Source organism: Amblyomma americanum, chromosome 1 (genome assembly GCF_052857255.1).
Source record: "Amblyomma americanum isolate KBUSLIRL-KWMA chromosome 1, ASM5285725v1, whole genome shotgun sequence".
Lineage (NCBI taxonomy): Eukaryota > Metazoa > Arthropoda > Arachnida > Ixodida > Ixodidae > Amblyomma > Amblyomma americanum.
The window spans coordinates 511,349,066-511,373,600 of NC_135497.1; the positions used below are offsets into that span (position 1 = coordinate 511,349,066).

A 24,535-nucleotide genomic window follows, 5' to 3' on the forward strand; every position below is an offset into this window, starting at 1 on the left:
ATAAGAAATAAACTGAATGAGCGCGACTGTATTGAAAGAAGCTAAGAATCAGGCAGGTGTTATTTCTTTGCGGTCGAAAAGAAACGCTTTTTTGCTGAGATGCAGTTCGGCATCAGCCCCCCTGCCCATCAAAGAAATGTCGGCGCCGTCTGGCAGGTAGCCTGTGCTACGCATTGGAGAGGGGCGAGTTTTTAAAGGCAACAAATGAACATACTAACAATGCAGCTACAATGTGCTGCTTTAAGTAACGGAATTACTGTAGCTATTCTTTAATAAAAAATCATAATATGAAATAAACTGAATGAGCGCGACTGTATTGGAAGAAGCTAAGAATCAGACGAGTGTTATTTCTTTGCGGTCGAAAAGAAACGCTTTTTTGCTTAGGCGCAGTTTGGCTTCAGCTCCCCTGTCCAGCAACGGAATGCTGGCGCCGTCTGGCAAGTAGACTGTGCAATGCATGGAAGAGGCGCGCGTTTTTAAAGGCAACAAATGAACATAGTAACAACGCAGCTTCAAGGATGCAGCTTCAAGTATCGGAATTACTGCAGCTATTCTTATATAAAAATCATAATATGAAATAAACTGAATGAGCGCGACTGTATTGGAAGAAGCTAAGAATCAGACGAGTGTTATTTCTTTGCGGTCGAAAAGAAACGCTTTTTTGCTTAGGTGCATTTCGGCTTCAGCTCCCCCGTCCAACAACGGAATGCTGGCGCCGACTGTCAGGTAGACTGCGCAACGCATGCGAGAGGCACTAGATTTAGAGCCAACAAATGAATATACTAACAATGCAGCATCAAGGATGCAGCTTAAAATAACAGTATTACTCCAGCTATTCTTGAATAAAATATCATAATATGAAATAAACTGAATGAGCGCGACTGTACTGAAACTAAGAATGAGACGAGTGTTATTTCTTCGCGGTCGAAAAGAAACGCTTTTGCTGACGTGCTTTTCGGCATCAGCCCCCCTGCCCATCAAAGGAATGTCGGCGCCGTCTGGCAGGTAGCCTGTGCTACGCATTGGAGAGGGGCGAGTTTTTAAAGGCAACAAATGAACATACTAACAATGCAGCTACAATGGTGCTGCTTTAAGTAACAGCATTACTGTAGCTATTCTTGAATAAAAAAATCATATTTATGAAATAAACTGAATGAGCGCGACTGTATTGGAAGAAGCTAAGAATCAGACGAGTGTTATTTCTTTGCGGTCGAAAAGAAACGCTTTTTTGCTTAGGCGCAGTTTGGCTTCAGCTCCCCTGTCCAGCAACGGAATGCTGGCGCCGTCTGGCAAGTAGACTGTGCAATGCATGGAAGAGGCGCGCGTTTTTAAAGGCAACAAATGAACATAGTAACAACGCAGCTTCAAGGATGCAGCTTCAAGTATCGGAATTACTGCAGCTATTCTTATATAAAAATCATAATATGAAATAAACTGAATGAGCGCGACTGTATTGGAAGAAGCTAAGAATCAGACGAGTGTTATTTCTTTGCGGTCGAAAAGAAACGCTTTTTTGCTTAGGTGCATTTCGGCTTCAGCTCCCCCGTCCAACAACGGAATGCTGGCGCCGACTGTCAGGTAGACTGCGCAACGCATGCGAGAGGCACTAGATTTAGAGCCAACAAATGAATATACTAACAATGCAGCATCAAGGATGCAGCTTAAAATAACAGTATTACTCCAGCTATTCTTGAATAAAATATCATAATATGAAATAAACTGAATGAGCGCGACTGTACTGAAACTAAGAATGAGACGAGTGTTATTTCTTCGCGGTCGAAAAGAAACGCTTTTGCTGACGTGCTTTTCGGCATCAGCCCCCCTGCCCATCAAAGGAATGTCGGCGCCGTCTGGCAGGTAGCCTGTGCTACGCATTGGAGAGGGGCGAGTTTTTAAAGGCAACAAATGAACATACTAACAATGCAGCTACAATGGTGCTGCTTTAAGTAACGGAATTACTGTAGCTATTCTTTAATAAAAAATCATAATATGAAATAAACTGAATGAGCGCGACTGTATTGGAAGAAGCTAAGAATCAGACGAGTGTTATTTCTTTGCGGTCGAAAAGAAACGCTTTTTTGCTTAGGCGCAGTTTGGCTTCAGCTCCCCTGTCCAGCAACGCAATGCTGGCGCCGTATGGCAGGTAGTCTGTGCAACGCATGGTATACTACAGCTATTCTTGAATAAAAAATCATAATATGAAATAAACTGAATGAGCGCGACTGTATTGCAAGAAGCTAAGAATCAGTCGAGTGTTATTTATTTGCGGTCGAAAAGAAACGCTTTTTTTGCTGAGGTGCAGTTCAGCTACATCTCCCCTGCACAGAAACGGAATGCTGGCGCCGTTTGGCAGGTAGACTGTGCAATGCATGGGAGAGGCGCGAGTTTTTAAAATCAACAAATCGACATAGTAACAATGCAGCTTCAAGGAAGCAGCTTCAAGTACCGAAATTACTGCAGCTATTCTTGAATAAAAAATCATGATAAGAAATAAACTGAATGAGCGCGACTGTATTGAAAGAAGCTAAGAATCAGGCAGGTGTTATTTTTTTGCGGTCGAAAAGAAACGCTTTTTTGCTTAGGCGCAGTTTGGCTTCAGCTCGCCTGCCCAGCAACGGAATGCTGGCGCTGTCTTGCAGGTAGACTGTGCAATGCAAGGGAGAGGCGCGAGTTTTTAAAGGCAACAAATGAACATAGTAACAACGCATCTTCAAGGATGCAGCTTCAAGGAGGCAGCTTCAAGTATCGGAATTACTGCAGCTATTCTTATATAAAAATCATAATATGAAATAAACTGAATGAGCGCGACTCTATCGAATGAAGTTAAGAATCAGACGAGTGTTATTTTTTTCGGTCGAAAAGAAACGCGTTTTTGCTGAGGTGCAGTTCGGATTCAGCTGCCCTGCCCAGCAACGAAATGCTGCCGCCGACTGTCAGGTAGACTGCGCAACGCATGCGAGAGGCACTAGATTTAGAGCCAACAAATGAATATACTAACAATGCAGCATCAAGGATGCAGCTTAAAATAACAGTATTACTCCAGCTATTCTTGAATAAAATATCATAATATGAAATAAACTGAATGAGCGCGACTGTACTGAAACTAAGAATGAGACGAGTGTTATTTCTTCGCGGTCGAAAAGAAACGCTTTTGCTGACGTGCTTTTCGGCATCAGCCCCCCTGCCCATCAAAGGAATGTCGGCGCCGTCTGGCAGGTAGCCTGTGCTACGCATTGGAGAGGGGCGAGTTTTTAAAGGCAACAAATGAACATACTAACAATGCAGCTACAATGGTGCTGCTTTAAGTAACAGCATTACTGTAGCTATTCTTGAATAAAAAAATCATATTTATGAAATAAACTGAATGAGCGCGACTGTATTGGAAGAAGCTAAGAATCAGACGAGTGTTATTTCTTTGCGGTCGAAAAGAAACGCTTTTTTGCTGAGGTGCAGTTAGGCTTCAGCTCCCCTGCCGAGGAACAGAATGTTGGCGCCGTCTGGCAGGTAGACTGTGCAACGCAAGAGAGAGGCGTGAGTTTTGAAGGGGGGACACGGCTCTTTGGCACAGAAAATTGGCCCCAAAATTAGATTTTCAATCTTTTAATTTTTGTGTTCCTCGCACCATTCCGCATCTGTATGCTAATTTTCATCATTCTACCCCGCGTAATTAAGAAGTTATAGCGATTTAAAAATGCAGTACCACACCCACTGCCCTTTAAATTGTGGACAAACGACACCCAATTTCGATCACCCGGCGCATCGAAACTACGTGCTCTACCGCGGCCATTTTAGTCTCGTTCGAAAGCGCGGGCTTTTGGCTTATTTTTTCTTTCGAGCAGCAACCTGTACATGCCACCTTCACCAAAAAAAACGAAAGAAAAAATAAATAGCGGCGCGCGCTGCTATTGGCCGGTTTAGGCACGTAATCAAAATGACGTCGTCTGGTTGGTTCCGGCAAGCTAGCCATGAAAAGCAGACGCCCGGCGACGCCATTTTGTCTTTCTGCCGACCACACTAGTGCAACGCGAGAACCATGCCAGGAGGCGCGAAGAAGTACCGCTCTGTGCACAAGTTCAGGCGAAAGCGTACAAAAGGAAAAAAACGTGTTAATGACGCGACATTATTTCATACTGTGCAACAAGCAAGCGCCAGTGCTACGGGATTGCGTGACGGTCACGTTGCGGGCGGCGACGCTGCTCCGTCTCCACTAGATAACGGCGGTGTTCTTCGTGCCGACTGTAGTCGCGTACCAATTGACACCGCGCCTGTCACTAACAGTGACATAACTCAAGCGAGTGCCCGTGAGCAGTCTACACTTGATCGACTGGAATCGACGCCGGCGACGGCACGAAAGACCGTGCTGTTGGCCAATGCAAGTGGTGCGTCCGCAGGATCAGAGGCAGACGGAACAGCCTCCTATGCAATAATTGACCTCAGCTTTGCGAACGTCCTATTGGATGCCATGCGGTGCAAAACGTGTCGCGGATGCGTGAGGTTGATTGCCAGCGACCAGAGCTATGGCCTCGCCATGAAACTGATCGTGTTATGTGACAAATGTGGTGAGATTGCGGCCGAGTGGAACTCGCGGAGTGTTGACGGTGAGAAAAAGTGCAATCCTTTCGAGCTCAACATTCTTGCAAGTCGTGCAATGCTGTCGACCGGTAACGCCCAGACAGCAATGAACGATATCTTTTCGGCGATGGGATTGTCGCGATGTGGCATGCACAACAAGACGTTTCAACGGCACTTGAAAAACACATTGCAACCTGCTGCTACTCGAGCAGCCGCGGCAGCTATGGCACAGGCCGCGCAGGCAGTGGCGAAGGTATATGACGACTTGTGTTTTGGACACAGGGGGAACATTGCCGTGTGTTACGACAGCACATGGATGACGCGCGGGCACTCGTCACATATAGGCGTCGGTGCCGTAGTGGAACTCTTCACTGGTTATGTGCTCGATTATGTGGTGCTGTCAAACTTTTGTCTGGGCTGCGAAACTGGCCCAAAGGCGAAAACTGACGGCTATGAACTCTGGAGATCGCGCCACGAGTGCCAAAAGAACACCAACTGCAAGGCTGGCCAAATGGAGGTAGAGGCAGGCAAAATTCTATTTGAGAGGTCTCTACAGCGCCAAAACATGCGCTACACAACGATGTTATGCGATGGGGACAGTCGCACGTTTAATGCCCTTCAAGATGCTAAAATCTATGGCTACATTGAAGTAGCCAAGGAGAATTGCATAAACCATGTGGACAAGCGTATGGGAGCAGCTTTGCGCAACCTCTTGCGGAGGCACAAGGGTGCAGGAAAACAAAGTCTTGGTGGCAGAGGAAGGCTCACAGCTGATCTAGTTATATATATTATGCTAGCTAGCTATATATTATGGCCGAGCGCTAAGGTCAAATGTAGGTAATGTGGATGCCATGCAGCGATCCGTGATGGCGACATATTACCACATCACGTCTACTGATGACTGCCCCAATCACACTTTGTGTCCCACTGGTGAGCAGTCTTGTTGCCGCCACAATGCTGCAAAAGTAAAAGAGGAGCCCGAAACGAAGCATAAGTACAGTCGGCCAAGCGATGTGGCTGAAGCTCTTCTGCCCGTGTACAGTCACTTATCAGAGAAGAGCCTGCTGCAGAGGTGCATTCGGGGGAAGATCCAGAATTCAAACGAGTTTCCACTCGATCATCAGGACCTTGATCTACAAAGAGCGGCATTCGTCACTGTTTGCTGTGGAAGCAGCCACAGCAGAAGCTGTGCTGCACTTCAATGCCGGCTGCAAGCATACAGCAACAGCAATTCTGCAAGAATGCAGCGCGAACGTGCAGCAACTGTCTCCAGGAGAGCTGAAGAAAAGGACTTGCGTCGTAGCACGCGTTCCGCGACGAAGCGGGCGGCTTTGCTTGGCTTTGCTAAAGAGGAAAAAAAAAAGCACCGCGACAGCATGCACCCTGACTAAGCTCCTGGTGCATTTTGAAAGCATGCGAAGGTCTTTGGGGTTTTCTTTCCTGATTAAATATGCTGTGAGGCTTGAGTGCTCCTCACAATCCCCCAATTTTGGTGGTGTTGCATTTTTGAAAGATTAATATCTCCGGTCCTGTTCTTGCTATTGCTATAATTTTTTTATTTGCTAGAAAGGGAACCTCGTGAGTCACATGACACCAAGGTAAATGCAATGACCACAAGAAAAAATTTACTGAAAAAGTTATCTGTCTTGGGTACCAATATGGACCTTTCCTTTCAAAAGTTTCCTATTACATAACTTAGGCTGAAATTGGCATAAGCCATTACTTTTGCTTTAGTTCACTTTCCACTAGTTTCTGATCTTGTTGACATATCAATCATTGACATAATTTACATGTAGATACTGTGAGATGTTTTTTTCTCGTTTTCTCAAAACTGCAATTTTCAGGGTTCTGCCATTTTGGAGGAGCGATATCTCTTAAACTATTTGTGCTATAGCTCTCATTCTTGTTCTGTTAGAAAGAAAAACTCTTGGACAATACATTAGAATTAAAATATGTTCAGTTATTACGCGGCAACATTTACAAAATTAATTATCAATCTTGGGTGCCAACTTGGGCTTTTTGTCACAAAAGTTTGACTAGGTCTAACTTTGGTCGAAATTTTTCTAGCACTATAATTCTTGTCTTGTTGCACTCTATGATCCTTCTAGATCACTCTAGCAGGACTATTCTCATCATGCCACAGAGTGTTTAGTAATTAGCCCACCTCCAAATGAGCAACATGTATTAGGTGAAATTTTGAAAACTATTTCAACTACAAGAAAACTAATCAGATATTTGAAATCAGCATGTAATTATATACAAATGGTGCAAGTGTCAACTAGATCCACTCATAAATAAGGAAAAAAGTTCTAAGAGGGGTGTCCCCCCTGAAGTGACAGCAGAGCACTGTGATGTTGAAGTTTGATAATACAATCTACCGTCAGGTTACTAAATGCATGTAAGCATTTTTTGTACAATGTTGAACACTTACAGCTATGTAGGGGTGTTTGACAGATGGATAGAAGTAATCAATAGTTTGAACCAGAGAATAACCAGAATCTCCAAGGGGCACAACACTGGAATCCATGCCAATGTCTGAATGAAAAAAAAATATGTATATTATTCAGGTTGTTAAGAGTAGCTTCTTGATAAAGGGACATTTTCAGGGAAGTTATCAGAGTTGCTACATTTAAAAACACTGTACAAGGCACCCAAAATGTCTTCAATGAAGTTAAACTGTCCGAACACCATCAGTGTTTGGTTTTGTTCCCCTTATGACTTAAAGAACTATAGACACCTAGCATTAGTTCCATGTTTTCTTCTTTCAAATGATGTGTTAAACATTAGAATACTTATGCCAATATGTGGTATTCACCTATGACCAATAAATAATTTGTATCTGAATTTCTTCTTTCATGCTATTTCACTTTAATCAACCGAACGATGGCTGAGACATGTGGTTCACACTTAGGTAGCATGAGGCCCGAAAAAAAAACCTGCAATATAAATGCTAATACACAGTTTTAATTCACTAAAACTCCTAAACAAGCTTGCTTCAAGAGCTGGAATGACAACAAGCAACATATCAGCAGTTAAATTGCCGTTCTTTTCGTGTCTCATGATACCTACTTGTCACACCCATCATTTAGTTGATGAAATTGAAACTTAAACAGTGCCAAGAAGAAATTTAGTTATAAATTTAGCAGCCACAGGCGAGTACCGGGTGGTGATCCATGTATTCTAATGTCTAAATCATGACTTGAAAGAACAAAAAGTGCAAGCAAAAACTTTATTGTCTATAGTCCTTTAATGTGAGGCTAAATTTGTGCTGAAATGGAAGATTATTCATAATCCAAAACAAATACTATGTTGGGACAGACGAAAAGGAATGAAACATAGTCTACCGGCTTGTACCCGAAAGTGGAATGAGCTTTATATCCGAACACAAGAATAAAGCTGACCATGACACACAACATTAAGTGTTTAGTCAATCTGCTGTACCAGAAGAGAGTGTCGTGCATGTCTTCAGCTACTAAATTCTTTAATTATTAAGTAATCGGTGTGTATTTTAAAACAGAGCGCAGCTACTTGAGCGTCTGTGTTCAGTTTGTAAAACTAAAGTACACTTGGATCTTTATCAACATTAATATCACCTCACTGTCATATTTCAGTCACCGACAGCCATTGTCCCTCCCTCATGCTTTTAGTGCGAAAGCACTATTCCACATGTACCAACCCCTAACAAGAATCTTGTCTTGTGCTCGTACCATCCCGAGCTCGGGTCAGTTTGGAGCAGCATCGCGCCAACTGTAGCCAATGGGAGGAGGGCATCCCACCAACTAGGTCACATAAACTTGTGGCAACATCACAACCTTCGCATTGGATTGTGAGAAAACTGACTGCCGTGGCAGTCAAAATAATGACTGGTCGCAAAAGGTTGCTCGGGAAGAGCAACATGGGTCGCAGGAAAGATAAAGCCACACGTGGCTTAGCGTTACCGATGTAGTAAGCCTCAACTATCTACCGGCAGATTTCTTCCTTGCGTAAACCACTGATGTGTTGTGTAAATTAGGCGTGCGAAGAGATAGGTCGTCCTCAGATTTGCATTCAAAAGATTGAGTGTGCAGTGCCAGATTAGGAAATGCCTTCCCCCCTGTAGATTAAAAGTGCTGAGTCAGGCGCAAATTCAGACATCTGCCTGTCTGCCCATAGCAGTTGCAGCCATAAGGCAGTGGAACGCAATAAACTCCATTACTTTTGCAAGTGGTGAACCTTTTTATATGTGACACTGTCCATTGTGGACGATTACCCATAGTTTTATCAAGCCTTTTTTCAATGGCCGCGCAAAAGCCTCTTATCTTGCACTTAGTTGTTAAGACGACAGCAACATTAAAATTTGCCGCGACTTTCTTGAGACTGTGTGAAATACTGTGGAGGTAAGGTATATCAGCATCGTCTGAGTATGTGTTCCTTTCCCTCGAGTGAGTGAAAATGCGCTCTGACAGGTTGGTGAGATGGGCAAGTGGGAACCCAGCCGCCATTAGCTTGGAAACTTGCTATGAGAATGCGTCCTCAGAAGTGATGGCATGACTTATGTAAAGCTGATGTCATGCACGCGATTGCACACCCATCAAGTGTTTCCATCTTTACTGACCTTAGCCAGAGACAAGTACACCTCTTCACCAACCTTCCCTAGCCACGAGTGGCCCGACTCGTACCTAAAAAGAGGCTTCCCGGATCTTTGGCTATAGCCCCAACAAACATGATCGTCCACAAAGCGCAGGTCTGAACCAAGAAACTGCTAACGGTTCTGCTTGGACAATTCTGAAGTAAAAAACAGGCCTTGACTGCACACCTTAAAGACTTCTAAAACATCTTGTGCCAAATTTTCTGAGCCTTCCATGCCCAGGAAATTTAGGTAGTCATTAACATAACGAAATGCTCCTATGCTGAGGTCTTCCGAACAGGGCTCTAATGCCTTATCTACTTTAGATGAAAAAGTGTTGCTGATCAAAGGTACAACCTGAGTTTAAATACCGCCCTGCCAACTGACAAATCCAGATTTGCAGTAAAAGGACAACAGCCCCATGAAGCTAGCAACGGAAATCACGCAATTGTCTGTAGAAGTATGTTCATTGTCCACCCTGATGCAGTCTTGCACATGCTTCAGAAGTCTATCATGTGACAATGAATTGTATAGCTCCTCCATGTCTATACTCACTGCAGAGCACCTGCCCAGGTTCCTGTCCATAAGAAACTGGAACTCCACAGAACTCCACTTTTGCGAGTTGGCAGGGCGGTATTTACATCAGAGAAAGGCGAATGCAGAGGGTCCCAGGTCGCACCGCTAATCCGCGACATTTTTCTGTACAGAGTCGATACGGCATTAAACCCTTGTTTGGAAGACCTCGGCATAGTAGCATTTCGTTACGGCGATGGCTACCTAATTTTCGTGGACAAGAAGGGCTCAGATAAGTTGGCACAAGACATTTTAGAAATCTTTAAGGCATGCGGTCAAAGCCTATCTTTTACGTCTGACTTTCACTAAGCAGAGTTTGCAGTTTCTTTATTTAGACCTGCGTTTTTTGGATGACCACGGGTGTTGGCACCATAGTCCAAGGTCAGGAAAGCCTCTTAGCTATGAGTCGAACAACTCGAGGCCGGTGAAGGACGGGTTGGCAATCGCATGCATCACGACCGCTTTACGGAAGTCATGCCATCACAGTGTTGAGACGCATTCTCGGAGCAGCTCTCCAAGCCATTGCACCTGGGTTCCCCTTGCCCATCTCGCGCACCTGTCAGTGTGTTTTCACTCGCTTGAGGTAAAGGAACAGCACTGGGATGATGCTGACGTAGTGGAGCGGCACAAAAATGCGGCCTCTATACCTAATCTCCACAGCTTTTCGCACCGTCTCAAGAAAGTCGCACCAAATTTAAGTATGATGTTGCTGTTGTCTTGACAGCTAAAAGCGAGGTAGGAGCCCTTTGCACCAACGTTCAAGCTGGGCTTGATAAAACTACCGGTAATCATCCGCTATGCACAGTGGGAGATAAAAAAGGTTCACCACTTGCAAAAGTAAAAGGGTTTTTGTGTTCCACTGCCTTGTAGGGGCCCTGTCACACTAGCCCAACACGCCGCCGACGCCGACACGACAAAGACACCAAAGATCGGCCAACCCGGTCGGCCGACCTTGTCTGTGGCAGACCGAGCTGTCACACTAGGCCGACTACGACACCAACGCGGCCGACGACCGGATGTCTTCGTAGTGTGACAAGCTTTGACGACCGCGACGCCGACAAAACCAGTCTGCCGACCGTGTCGTCGCGAGATCGGTCGCCGAGCAAAAACATTACCGAAACAAGGCCCTGCTTCCATATCCAGCCTGCGGAGAATAAATTTCGGATACATTTCGGCGCTCACAAAACGTTCAAATTATTATGACAGCCGAATTGACATCGTGTCCACATTGCTTTAACCCTCCTTTGGTCAGGTTTTTAAGCGTGCGCTGGTCATTTCAATCGCCACCTCGCACGAGAATGACTGCTGCAGCATTTTCTTTGGAAGTGGAGACGGAGCTGATCTCCCTAATAGAAGAGCGTCGCCTGATATGGGACGTTAAACATCCCCATTACCACCGCCGCGACTTTAAAGAAGTAGCATACGCGGAGGTATGCGAGGCACTGGGAGGCCAATTCACCGGTACGTACGGGAACATACCACGTTGCGCGGAGTATCGGAGACTATATCTGATGCTGTGGTGTCTGCTGTTTTTTTAGCACTGCTTATGGTTAGTGTGGCGTCGTGACTTCCCGACCGTCGATTGCATTAACTATGTGGCTTGGCGTCGTCCGCACGAGAAGTCAAACAGCAGCCACAAAACTTTATTTGACTGCCACGCTGTACCGATGCTCCCTTTTCTGACGTTACTTTTCAGTTGCCCAAGTGCGCGCGCGGTTCGCTAACTTGCGCACACAATTTATGCGCGAGAGGCGCAAGATCAAGGCCCGCTCCGGCGCAAGCCCGGACGAGCTCTACCAGCCAAAGTGGGCTCATTACAAAAGCCTGATGTTCCTGGATACCTCCTGCTCCTCGCATTCAAGTTTTTCGACACTCCACACGCAGGAAGAAGAGGAGGTATGTTGTGTTTATTCCTTGATTGCTGGCGAGTATGCAGGGGCATTTCTAAATGTGTTGTATTGAAGCTGCATTTTGAGTACAACATCTGTTTTTTGAGCATCCAGGATAAGGTGTTATGTCACCGAATCTTTAAATATTGTTCAAAACTCATTCTGATAAAGCATGTTACAGGATGAAAACTGGCATGCTTTTTGAAATCAACAGTGCATCACATCTTCAATCAAGCTGGCCTGAAGCAAATCGTGGCCTACACAGACAACCGAAATTTGCTGCAGGCCATATTACATTATGTCTACACTGGTGTGCAGTTGTGCCCCATCAATACAATATTCTTTAACATGCGCGGCTCAAGTTATGAGCATTTTCTTAAAAACCCAAATTTTTGCATTCATTTTAACCTTGTTAATGGAAACTCATTGCCCAGACGGTAAACAGGGTGAAAGTACGCACAGCCTCTTGGAAATCTTGTCACATTAAAATTAATAGCACGGAGAACACAATATCGACTTCCCCTTACAAGTATTTCTATTCTTGTGTTTTATTGCTGAACACCACCGCAAAGGAGTAAAAAAGCTAGCATGATGGCCGTTCTTTGGTTTAGAGCTTTCCAGTATCATGGTGCTTGGCCGGAAGGCCCCATCATTTGCCATGTTGCATGAGTTACTGTCCTCTGTGCTGCTTTGTTACATCAAAGCCTCCTTCAGGAGCACATCGAACTGTATCTAAATATTTTAAAAGTAATGGCAACCACAATAACACACTTGGAACTTCCCAGCTTTTGACTAATCACCGCTTCACTGCCGTCCCCTATGCACAGAAACAGATATTGGGCTAATACCCCTGTCACACGGCATTCCTCGAAGGCCTTTCCAGCAAAGGCACCTTTTTTCACCAAAGGAGCGAAAGCTTAAAGGAGCAGTGACGCAGCTACACGGTGCAGCCCAAAGGTGGAACAGCCATTCAGACTTAGCACCCGCTGCTGTGCTCGAGGCGGCTTAAGTGAATGTTTTAAAATTAAAGTGGGGTATTCTGTTCATTCGTTGAGCTCAGGCAATTTTTTTTATTCTGATTGCTTCCTTAAAAGGACTGCAACAGCTACTCTCATCAGCAGCAGCAGGTTTTGTGCATTGCCTTGGCCACCAGGGGCACTCGGTGTTCTGCAACGCTTTCACTGTCTTGAAATCTGGGCATAAAATATAAACACCCGTACAAAAAGCAAAGCCAGACACACCTTTCGTATTTCTTGAAGATGTTTTCGAACATTTTTGGCTGCATCTACGTTCTTTTTTAATTTATTTTACTTTTTCACATTGGATGGCACTGCGATCACAGGTTCTCGAAGGCCGCGCCTTTGGGCTCCAAAGGTCTTGGACGGGCCAAGGCCCTTAGCAGCAAAGGCACAACATTTGTGCCGTGTAGCTGCACTCCTTATGACTTTGGATATAAAGACCTGACTCTCAAAGGCCTTTGCGGTGCCCGTGTGACAGGGTATAAGTCAGCAACAGGGCCTGATAGAGTGAGAAACAGAATGTTGCGTAATTTAGACGACAGGTCTATCTCCAACCTCTCAACATACATGCAGGACTGCTGGGAGAAGGGGACGATACCGCAGGAGTGTAAACTCAGAAACCTTATTTAATTCCCAAGTCAGGGAAGAAACCGGGCTCCGAGAACATCGGACCGATATCGCTAACCTCCTGCATGGGTAAGCTTATGGAGCACATCTTTCAGACTCGGCTAAATAAGTATACAGAGGACAGTGGGCTGTACCCGGACACCATGATCGTTTTCAGACCAAAGCTGTCAGCATGCAACGTGATGCTGCAGCTCAAGGAGCAATTCATAGACAAGCAAACCCGAGACTCGAGTGGTCGTGGTGTTGGATGTGGCAAAGGCATTTGACAATGTGAGGCACGTGTCGGTCTTGGAGAAGTTGAACTCACTTAATGTCGGGAGGAGAGTGAACAACTACATCAAGGACTTTCTTACAAACAGGAAAGCCGCTCTCAAGCTAGGGGAAGACTCCATCGAGGACATTACAGTGGGTGACAGGGGGGGCTCCACAGGGTTCGGTGTTATCACCAACCCTCTTCAACACTGTAATGTTGAGACTCCCCGACCATTTGGCGGAAATTGGAAATCTAAACCACACCAGTTACACAGATGACCTAACATTATGGATAAACAAGATAGGCGACCGGCAAATTGAAAGCTCTCTACAAAATGCAATTGACATCATTGAAGAGTACCTGAAACCTAAAGGAGTTAAATGTTCAGCAGAAAAGCCGGAAGCATTGTTCCTCATGCCCCTCGGAAAATGACGGCTTCACCAAAAGCACGAGGCAGGCATCCGCTTGTATGTCAACGGCGGAGAGATCCTCGCGGTCATCAGTATCCACGTCCTCGGGCTTAGAATTCAGGCGAACAGACGAAACACGAAACGCTTGCTAGGTTAGAAGCCAGCACAAATCAAACACGTCATCTTATCAGATGAATAGCAAACAGGCACGCTGGGATGAAGGAGGCGAATCTCTTGAGACTTGCACAAACCTTCGTATTCAGTTAGATAGTGTATGTGGCAGCCTACTTCAATCTGAACACAGTGGAACGGAACAAGCTAGATGTTATTATCAGGAAAAGCATCAAGGTGGCACTCGGATTCCCCCCGAACAAGTCTACTGACAGACGTGAAGCTAGGGGTCTCGAACACTCTCGTGGAGCTGACTGAGGCTGCCGTTACAGTGCAGCATGAAAGACTACTCGGATCTAAAATGGAGAGGAAAATTTTAGACAGATTGGGGTACGAGCTTAAGCAGTAGCATGTGCACTCAAGAGACATACCGCGACAAATCAAGGACAAGGTTAAAATCGCTCCGCTGCCCAGAAACATGCACCCTGCCTTTCACAAAGGCAGATGTAAAGACTGAACAGATGCATTACAAACTAGGTATACAGGTTGGCAGGATGTCCTGTATACAGACGCTGTAGTATACGAGATCAAAGTGGCATACGCGCCTGTGGAGGAAGACTGAACCCTGGTGGCATGCTGCACAGTTTGTGGCGCTGAGACCGCAGAAGCAGAGGAAGTGGCCATAGCCTTGACCATGAGCTAAGGGGGTTTAGGGTGGTCATCAGTGATTCAAAAAACGTTGTAAATGAATTGGGGACGGTGATGGAGACTGCCGTCCGTATATTAAACAGGGAAGGAGGACCCAGAGAACTGGTTCTGCTGGTTTGGGCACCAGCTCACCAAGGACTTAGAGGAAACGAGGAGGCTCATTTAGTCGCCCGAAGTCTCAATTGCCGGTTGACTCCTGGAACCTCCCAAGTCACCGAAACTATAAACAGCAGAGAGGATATGCGCTCGTACCAGGAAATCGCACTATACTACAGACTAAATCGACAAATTCATCCGCCAGTGGACAGAAAGCTCAATAAGAAAGAGGAGGTTGTGTGGAGAAAATTACAGGCGGGGTTTTTTCCCAACCCAGTACTATACAGCAAGTGGCACCCTGAAGTCTTCAGCTCACAGTGCAAATTTTGCGACAAGGCAGCAACATTGGTCCACATAGTGTGGACGTGTCTGGCTAAGTACGAGAGTTCGCGCACTCTAGAACCCTTGGGAGGCTTTGCTCTGTAGCCCAGACCCTAACTTCCAGCAGGACATCATTGGTCAAGTCTTTGCTGCTGCTGTGTCCCAAGGGATTCCGGCCGACGGCTAGGGGCGATGGACTTCTCTTGGCGTTCATTGGCTAGTGTTCCATTCAATTATGAAAAATTTGCAAAACGTTAAGTTGAACAGAACAAAAAGTGTGCCTTTTAGCATTATTTCTTAAAAAAAGCATCAGAACAGGCATTGCTCAATATGAAAAAAAAGAACTTGAATATTCAACATACTGGTGTTTCTCTACGGCATTACATTCTCAACGAATGTGACCACTTGCACTATGACATTTTCACATGTGTCCAGTGACACTGCAGTAATCATGCCGTGTAGCTATTAAAAGCCTTTGCACTGTGTTTTACCTTTCTGCGCTTGAGTAACGTTAGCGCAAGGTACATCTTTGTTTATTGCAATTATGGTGTACCAGTCACACACATTCCTTAAGATGTACTGATAAGGGTTCCACAGTCTGTAACAGCAATGGGACACTCCATTAAAAACCACAAAGAGAACATTGTGTAAGGAGAACAGCAGATGCTTTTTATATAATCAAGATTGAACAACTACAGTGCACGTCAAAAACAAGATCTCAGCAGAAGAAAAGAAACACAGAAAATATGGATATAACAGTGCATAAAGAAACTTACACCCAAAATAAATGCACAAACAATAGTGAAGGAAACAAGTTTAACAAAGCATAACCAGTCAATACTCAAGAACTCTATGAACTGTAAAAAAGGGTAATGAAATAAAGACATGAACGCATGAGGTGCAACCGAATCTCTTACTGTTTTGCAAAAAATTTATTCATAAATGATTGTTTCAACGCCCGCATCTAACAGACTGTGTCTTGCGTTATACTGTAGCTCACTTCAGAAACAAAAGCCGTACTCCGGGTACATTAAAATAGGTGGCAGAGAGCCAGGTTACTCATAGTAAGAGCTTTTGTCACAAAGGATTACAAATGGATACAAAAGACATTGATGTCTATCAATTATCAACTCATTGTTCCATAGATGGCTTTAATGTTCAACCTTTTTTCTTTACATCGTACAGTTTTTCCATGACTACATCCACAGTATTCATCTCAATATCTTTATCAGTGGCAAATGGCTGCTGAGGCCAATGATGAAGGATCAAGTTCTGGCCACGGCTGCTGCATTTCGGGGAAAGCAGCACATAAAAATGGCAATGTTACTGGGTTATACTAGTGCAGAAGAGCTCGGGTGGTCAAAATTAATTAGTAACCCTGCAATAGACCATTTCTCATAATCGATTTGTGTCACGAATTTCCCCGGAGAACACTCGGACCGAAAGAATGGACTAGGCGACAGCTGTACCCACACAGACGCACATTTAATACACCCTACGTGGCATGCACACTAGCACGCAAAACTAACACAAAACAGACTGTAAATACACACGACCCGGAACCACTGCTACCAGCGTTAACTACTAGCACTCTACTGTTAACGGTCGGCGTTCGTGCTCACTGTTCGTTCTGTCCGGATGCGGCGTTGCATGCGTCCAGTAGCCGGCTTCTAGATGGCGTTCGACGTGCTGAGGCTGGCGTCGGTGTCGTATAAGCTCCCGGTCCAAGCGTCCTTGGAGGTGATGCCAGTGTTGTTGGCGTTGGGGGCACCACCCGAATGGGTGGGTGGCAACAGCGCTGGAGACACACATGGCTGTAGCAGGTGGTAGCGTCCTCAGTTAACTCCCCAGAACGGGCTCAGGAACAGCAGGAAGCCCACGATGCATTGCCGTAGAACGCGAGCTCACCGGAGCAGTAGCCTGCGTCGCACTATTCAAGCCAAAGCGTCCCTGACCCGCCGGAGCCTCCGCTTCTCTGTTCTTCCCCCTTGTGCCTCGCTCTCCGTCGTCCTTTTATAGCCTTGGCGTTAGTCCATGTAAGCCTTGTCGTCTTCTTCTCTTCTCCACCAATCATCTCTCTCCACCTTACCGAATGCTTCATCTTCTATAGTCTTCGGTTAATCCACGTTATCCTTATTGCCAACCTCTTGCCTCCATAATTTTATTTTAAACTGCCTATGAAATGTGACAATGTGCAACTTTGAGCATTGGGGATTACTGTATGGGATAAATTAGTCATTAAATCCTAGTACTGCCATGATGGCTCAGTGGTTAGGGTGCCCGACTGCTGAACCCAAGGATACGGGCTTAATCGCAGCCGCCATGGCCGCTTTTCGATGGAGGCGAAAAGCAAAGCAGCTGTTTACTACAGTGACAGTGTACGTTAAAAAACCCAAGGTCGTAGAAATTTCCGAAGCCCTTCACTGTAGCGTCCCTGAGTCGCCTTGGGAATTTTAATACAAGCATAACTATGTTTCAATTGTGGCCCCATACGTTAAATAAGATACAGTTTAGCCTGTGTAGTTTTGACTTAAGATTTTGTGTCCTTTTGTTTTAGGAGACTGAACGGCAATGCGAGCACTGGAACAACGAATCCGCAGATCAAGAAATGGATTTTCCTTGTTCGTCACAAAATTGGTAGAGCCAAGTCTGCCAGCACAGCAGATTGGAGAGGGGACTTCAAGGCCTGGAAAAAAGAGAAGGCGAAATGATGACGAGACAGAACAAAGGAAAGTTCTGCTGACAACAGCGGTGGAAACATTACAGAGAAGTCAGCAACGCCTGGCGGCCAATGATGAATGCGACGCATTTGGCAGCATGATGGCGCATGCTGTCCGCCAAATACCGCCAGGACCAGACCGTCAGTTGGCCATGCTAAATGCCCATCAGGCAATTGTAAAAATAATTTATCTAGGCACAGTGTTCCAGTGGAAATGTTAAACGTCCTCAACATGCAAGAATAAAAACAGATTTCTATTTCACCTGGACACAAGTTTCCACTGCCAGCTAACTTGGCCTTCATTGCAGAAGTAGCTCTTGAAAACTTCTCTAGTTTCCCGAGCACTCCTGCTGCAGTTCCCGCCAGTTTTTGAGAGCGGCTTCATGGCACCACAAGGGTCTGCCCGGTCGCGCCAGGATCCTTGATGGACATGTCCTGCGCATGAGCAAAGAATGCAATGTACGGCAGCAGCATGAAGCATTTCTTGTAGCATAAGAACACAACACTACCTTAGGCAAGGCTAATAAGAACGTCCACATGATGGTGCATGCTTTGTTTCAAGGGACCCACCTTAAAATATTTTTGCAATACTTAAATAGCAATTTAAGTGCACCAAGTTCATAAAGTGTTTTTATTTCTTTTCCTTTATTAATACCCCCAGGGCCATTTGGCATTACAGAGGGGAATGTTAATGTGACTATTTGCATAACTAATGACATTTCTAACACACGCATAATCTCCATTTTAAATGAAAGCATCATCCTTCTGTCTTTACACATGTTAGGCCATTTGGTCAGAAATACACACTGCTGTTTTTAGAGCTCAGCTCTTAGGTGCCGTTCCTTAACTCCTGCTGTATTTAAAGCGTAGCTCAGGCTTCTTTTTCTAGATTCCTAACAGTGGCCTCACACGCCACCTGCCAGCTGTGGCAGGTAGTAGCAGAGCGAAATGCCACGGCGAGCAGGTGGTAGATTGGAGAGATGGAAATCCCCTCCTTGAATTTGAACCTGGCAGTTTTGGATCCCGAATAAGACATGTAACCCTTAGGTCATGCATGGACATTAGGACAGCTTAGTTAAAGTGGGGCATTATATCTAGGTCAGGTGGTCTTTCACACAGTGCGTTAGTTTACGAGTGTATTCAATGTATGTTTCAGATAATGTGTAAGATGAGAATGAGCGAATTTGAATGCGTAAGCATTTTATGGCTATGCTTGCGGTTTTGTGCCCTCACGAGCTTCTCATCACGATAACGTTCGAACAAATTGAGTTATAAGAAAAAGTGGGCCGGCCACAGCGAAAGTGGCGCCAAATTTGAAAGAGAGGTGACGAGTTGAGTAAACAGAGGCAAGGAGGTGCGAGGAGGAGTCAATGTTTGCGCATTCCTCCAATGCAGGTGCCGCAGTGATCTCATACTTTTTAGAGGGAGTTTAATGGTGTAGTGATTAAGCAGGCAGCAAAGTGCATTAAGGTGAACGTAAATCTGAAAAGAGCCGTAGACAAAAACCATTAACGCGATCACAATGTAAGGACAACTCAAACTTCGCATTACCGAGTATTGTAATCGTCAGTAAATTTCTTTTGAAAAAAAATTCAGACTGTCACACTGCACGGACAGGAATACAGTCAAGCCTTGTTAATGTGAACAATTTGGTTGCTGAGCAAATCTGTTCATAGAGCAGCCAGTCCAGTGAATTGTGAAGGGAAAAAAGCTCAGGAAAAAGAAAACAATTCTATGGTTAAGATCTCCAGATCACCAATTGTAGTAACGAAAGAGCCGTTACACTAAATTAAAGTGGTGCGGTTTGAAGCACCTAGTGGTCCATGAGATGTGTCTCAGAGTGATAATACACCTCCTACTGTGGCTGCTGAGATCTCTCAAACCACTGTGCTCATCTGTACTCAGTCAGTTCACAGCTGCTAAAAGCTAATTTATATGCAGCATATAAAGTAGACAGAGATGTCTTCACAGCCATTCAATGAATATAGCAGACAGTAAGGGGTGTCAACTGGACTCTTGGCACCCTAAAGCATGAAACCACAAAAGAGAAGCCGTGACTAGAAACATTTCCCCTTTCTCACTGCCATTCAATAGTACCTTGTGGTCAAAATATTGGAAAGCTCCAGATTGAACAGTCAACATTCTGCTACAGCAGTGGCTCGTTAATATGGATAGTTCAGTTCTATATTAGCCGGCAAAAGTACATGACCTGCAATGGGCGCTATACTTCCCCCCGTCCATTGCCTGGACGAGCTTCCATATTAACAAGGCACAAAATATACTGAAAAACCTTGGTCCCCAGAAAAGCTGCCCATAGTTTGAATCGTCCAGATTAACTGGGGTCGCATTAATAGGACACAACTGTACTCAACCTACACATTGGCAAAGCTCACACAGCACTTTGAAGACTGGCACTGCTGATCTGACTGCAGAGTAAATGCTTGGCAGTGGCCCTCCTTTCAAGACCTTGCAAAACGAATAAACGTTCCAAAGTAGAGAAGACAGATATAACAAATTCAAATATTGAACGAGGCACTGCACACAGCAGTACACAAGCGGGAGTGATCTGTTGGGTTGAAAGTAGTTGTTCATGACGAACCGAAACACTGAAGCGGAGGGCCGTTCAGATATGCAATCTTGACAAACCAGACCCATGTATGTTGCATAAATAGAAAAAGAAGCTGGAAAAATGTTGCGTGACATTTATTCCAAGTTATAAAATTATTGTAGGCACAGCATTCCTGCTCTTTGTCCTGATCACTTGTAAAAGAAGGAGAGCACTGTATGCAGCCATGATTACAGATATGCACAGGTTTCAACAGAGGTGAACAGGACAGGCTATTGGCCTCCTTGCCTTTTTCACACATGGTCTAAAACTGGCAGGTATCAGATGCATAGCCTGGTAGAGCCTGCTGGTGCTGTATGAAGAGGCGAGCTACGATCACACTTGCAAAAGGGTACAGTGCTCCATTTACTGATGTCTGCCCCTGTGCATACTCTCATGATCAGTATTCCAAATAAATACTTGGAAGCGCATTAATAAACTGCTGCTTATAAGAATGTGTTCTGTCAAGTCATCAACGGCATACACAGTTATACAGACTAGGCAGGCCTTGTGCGTTCCTAGCAGTGCAACAGCTTCAAGACACAAGCCAAGATTGCCACGAATTTCGCAAAGTAGGAGAAAGTGGTGTCTTGCCTGTTAGCACATCTTCCACATCAAGGCTCTCGGGTGGAGTATACAGTTGTCTTGATGCCCCCCTTGACCGAAGATAATTGTGCAAGCACAACTGTGCAACTGTGGCAAGCACAAGTTGCACTGCCTGGAGGGGCTTGTGTCGCATCGGCGCCCTGTATATCTGCCAGCGGCTGGCTAAAATGCCGAAAGCGTTTTCTGCAGTGCGCCTGGCACGAGAGAGCCTGAAATGAATGGGTTCAAGAATGAGGACAAAAGTGAAAAAAAAAACCCTTTCATAGCTGCTTCATCCGTTCATGACACTGTGACTGGGCAGTAAATGCTCCTATTAAGTACATAATATTCCAAAGGAACAGCGGAAGCATGGTTTACTGCATTACAAGATAGTCTGGATGCAAGAAAGTTGGTTACAATGCAAATTAGGTAGGTTGCAAGGCCACCACTCCCGAACTGCACCCGGAAAAATGGAGAATCAGCTGGATGAAAGCAAATTCCGTCATTGTGCAACCCGCACCCTGACCCTCATCATCCTCTGCCCGAGATCCAAACAATTCCCACACCAGGAAGGTACCTTTGCTGCGAAACTACTTTTGAAAATAATTGTACGCCTTCAAAAAATAAACTTAAGTGACCAAAACAGATGCAGGAATGGATATTGTGTACGATTTTACGCAGGCCGCACCTGTAGTTAAAAATCCTCTTCTCGTGCTGCAGCTCGGCGACTGGATATGGCCGCATGAGATATGGCTTGAGGCCAAATCCCTCGTCTCCCACAATTACATAGGGAGCACTGGTACAAGAGTTGGGCAGCTGCTCAGGAGGGGGAAGGCATGTTGGGTCTGACTCGATTCTTAAGCGCAGCTTTGCCTCGGTCCAGACCCCACTGTCATTTAGGCGTCCGTTTTTGCCTACATCAGCAAAGATGAAGTTGAGGTCAGCATCCACAAGTGCCATGAGAACTATACTAAATGTTCCCTTATAGTTCCTGTACGCAGCTCCACTCCCTGGTGGTGGCGTGATGACAACATGCTTGCCATCCAGTGCCCCTATGCAATGTGGGAACTGCCACAGTTCTTGAAAGCCTTGCGCTATTTGTAGCCATTCGTCGTGGCATGTGGGTGCCTGTAGAAGGGAAACAACCAAAAGTGCAACGTTGAGACATGCTTTGCTCAACTGTGTATTAGTGGACGCACACAATTTCACTGTAAAAATTAGTGTACTCTCCATGACAACTTCTTTTAGTGTAGTCCATAATTTATACACCTGCACTTTTTTATTGCTTGTCAAGGAACCTTTGCAAAGCACTGTTTGCGGAAATGAACTTTTCTAGTGCCATACATTTATGTCGAGCAGTATTTTGATTGAATGTGTACATCTGCAGATTGCCTGCAGCATTACATAAACGACAACACTTCAGCATTGGTTTCCATCCTTGATAATGTGTAAAGTGTTGAAAATTACAGTAAAGTGCACATACCTTCAGCACTTTTGGCTTCGGAACTCTGTATATTGCTTGAGACACCTCAGATATAATTCCGGATATGGTATTATGTGCCACATAAAATGCAAACTGCAGCGACATTTCGCTGTTTCCTGAAAGAGAGAATGTGGGCATTAGTGTAATGTGGACAACTACATTTTCTCCAGAAGGGGATTTGAATATGTGGCATACACACACGGCAAAATTATCTGTTAACCCAGCTTGCAAAACACACCAAAAAATGGTTAAAAAACAAACAAACTTCCCAGCTGTCCTTGCAAAGAAGTAGCATTCAATCACTGCACACCAGAGACAACTTTAGGTGCGAGTGCTGGCAGGTGCAGGTGCTGAGATGCCATTTAAAATGTAACCTGCAGAAAACGGCAAAAAAAAAAATGCAGGCAGCAGATGCTTTTAACGCCAAAACTATGTTGCAGTGGTGAGTCCCGATCGAACTGTCAAATTCGTCTGCCTGGCTTGTTTCCCTAAACACAATTCAGCCCTGTTATTTTGTATCTCCCGCCATGATATTCTGCAGTAGGCCCTATAAATGCAGTATATCGCACTGTTTGATTTTTTTTTATTCGCCACAATCGCTTTTGACTTCAATTAACTCACTCAGAAAACGTAATAAAATGCTAGGCTGGTTCACACTAATTAGCATTAACAGCAATAATTAAGATGCTTAAATGCACGTGATGATCACTGTGCGCACTTATTACAGGGAACCGATTGCTGCTGATGCGCAAGTGGAAGCCCTTGAGGAATTTAGACATGACAGCGCTTGAACGGCAGCGATCGAGCAGTATGCTGCAAATCATGTCATTCAAATAAATTTCTTACGCGATTTTAGACATAAAGCGCAAATGGTAACAAACGTCGCCTCCAGCTCCGGCACCTGAATCTCTGCTGAGTTTAAAATGTGCCGGATGTCATAGCGTGCGACGCGCTCGATCGCTCACCTGTTGCAAGGTACCGTAGAGTAATGGCCAGCCGTTCTCCTGCCTGAATAGCTTCCCTGAAAGGCGTATCTTTCTTGGTGATGTGCGGCCTTACTTCACCAAGGAGCTCTTCAAAGGTGGCCGTGTCCATCCGTATCCAGCGGCGATAATTTTCGCTGTCTTCAAGGGCCAGCTCCCGCATCAGATTTTCATAGGCGCCCTGCTGTTTCCTGCGCTGCAGCCACGGCGACACCCAGGAAGTCCGCGGCTTCTTTGCAGGCGGCTCCTCCAACAGCTCCAGTATTACTAGAGCTGCTGTAGCAACAGCAGCCGCCGATTCAGCTTCCATTTCAGACGCGCGGAGATTGCCGGAGTGTGGATGCTTTGGTCGATGCCGAAGCGCAGAATGGCGGCAGCGAGAGCGGAATTCCCCCGGGAAGGTCACGTGACAAACTACCACTGCGGCGCGCCGTTTTCGTGATAACGCGAGAAGAGAGGGCACGGAGTCGGCCGATGGTTTCCGAGCGTTGTCTTGCTAGTGTGACATGGGAGTTTGCAGACCATCGGCCAACACCTGTTTGGCGAGCGAGAGGGAGCCGACGCCGACAGTCGGCCGACTGTTTTCGTCGGCGCAGTGTGACATAGAGCCAGACATCACGACGACATGGTTTTGGCAGACCGAGTCGGCCGACTGTTGGCCTAGTGTGACAGGCCCTTAGCTGAAACTACTACGGGCAGACAGGCAGATGTCTGAATGTGCAGCTGACTGAGAGCCCTTTCACTGTATAGGGGGGAAGACGAATTCTTACCTGGCACTGCACGATCAATCTCGTGCATGCAATCGGAGGACGACCTGTCTCTTTGCATGCCCGATTTTCGCGGTACATCAGTGGTTTATTGAAGTGATAAATCTGTCCGGACATAGCTGAGGCTTACTATATCGGTAAGGCTAAGGACATGTGCGTGGCTAAGCCTTCGATGACCCTTCAGGAATAAGTTTTTTTTAGATGGTTT

General features: G+C 45.4%; 1 protein-coding gene and 1 long non-coding RNA gene across 2 annotated transcripts; both read right to left on the bottom strand.

The window, feature by feature from the left end:
* Positions 1–17,830: 17,830 nt before the first annotated feature.
* LOC144106771 (uncharacterized) lies at positions 17,831–21,182 on the bottom strand. Its single transcript, XR_013309111.1, has 3 exons — positions 21,104–21,182; positions 18,168–18,339; positions 17,831–17,871 (listed from the first exon to the last, which is right to left on the bottom strand). It is a non-coding gene; the product is annotated as an uncharacterized LOC144106771 (long non-coding RNA).
* A 1,331-nt stretch (positions 21,183–22,513) lies between these two features.
* On the bottom strand, positions 22,514–23,913 carry LOC144128337 (uncharacterized). Its single transcript, XM_077661672.1, has 3 exons — positions 23,543–23,913; positions 22,578–22,693; positions 22,514–22,531 (listed from the first exon to the last, which is right to left on the bottom strand). Exons 1-3 carry the CDS (start codon positions 23,868–23,870, stop codon positions 22,514–22,516), a joined length of 462 nt encoding a protein of 153 aa, XP_077517798.1. The 5' UTR covers positions 23,871–23,913.
* Positions 23,914–24,535: the final 622 nt, after the last annotated feature.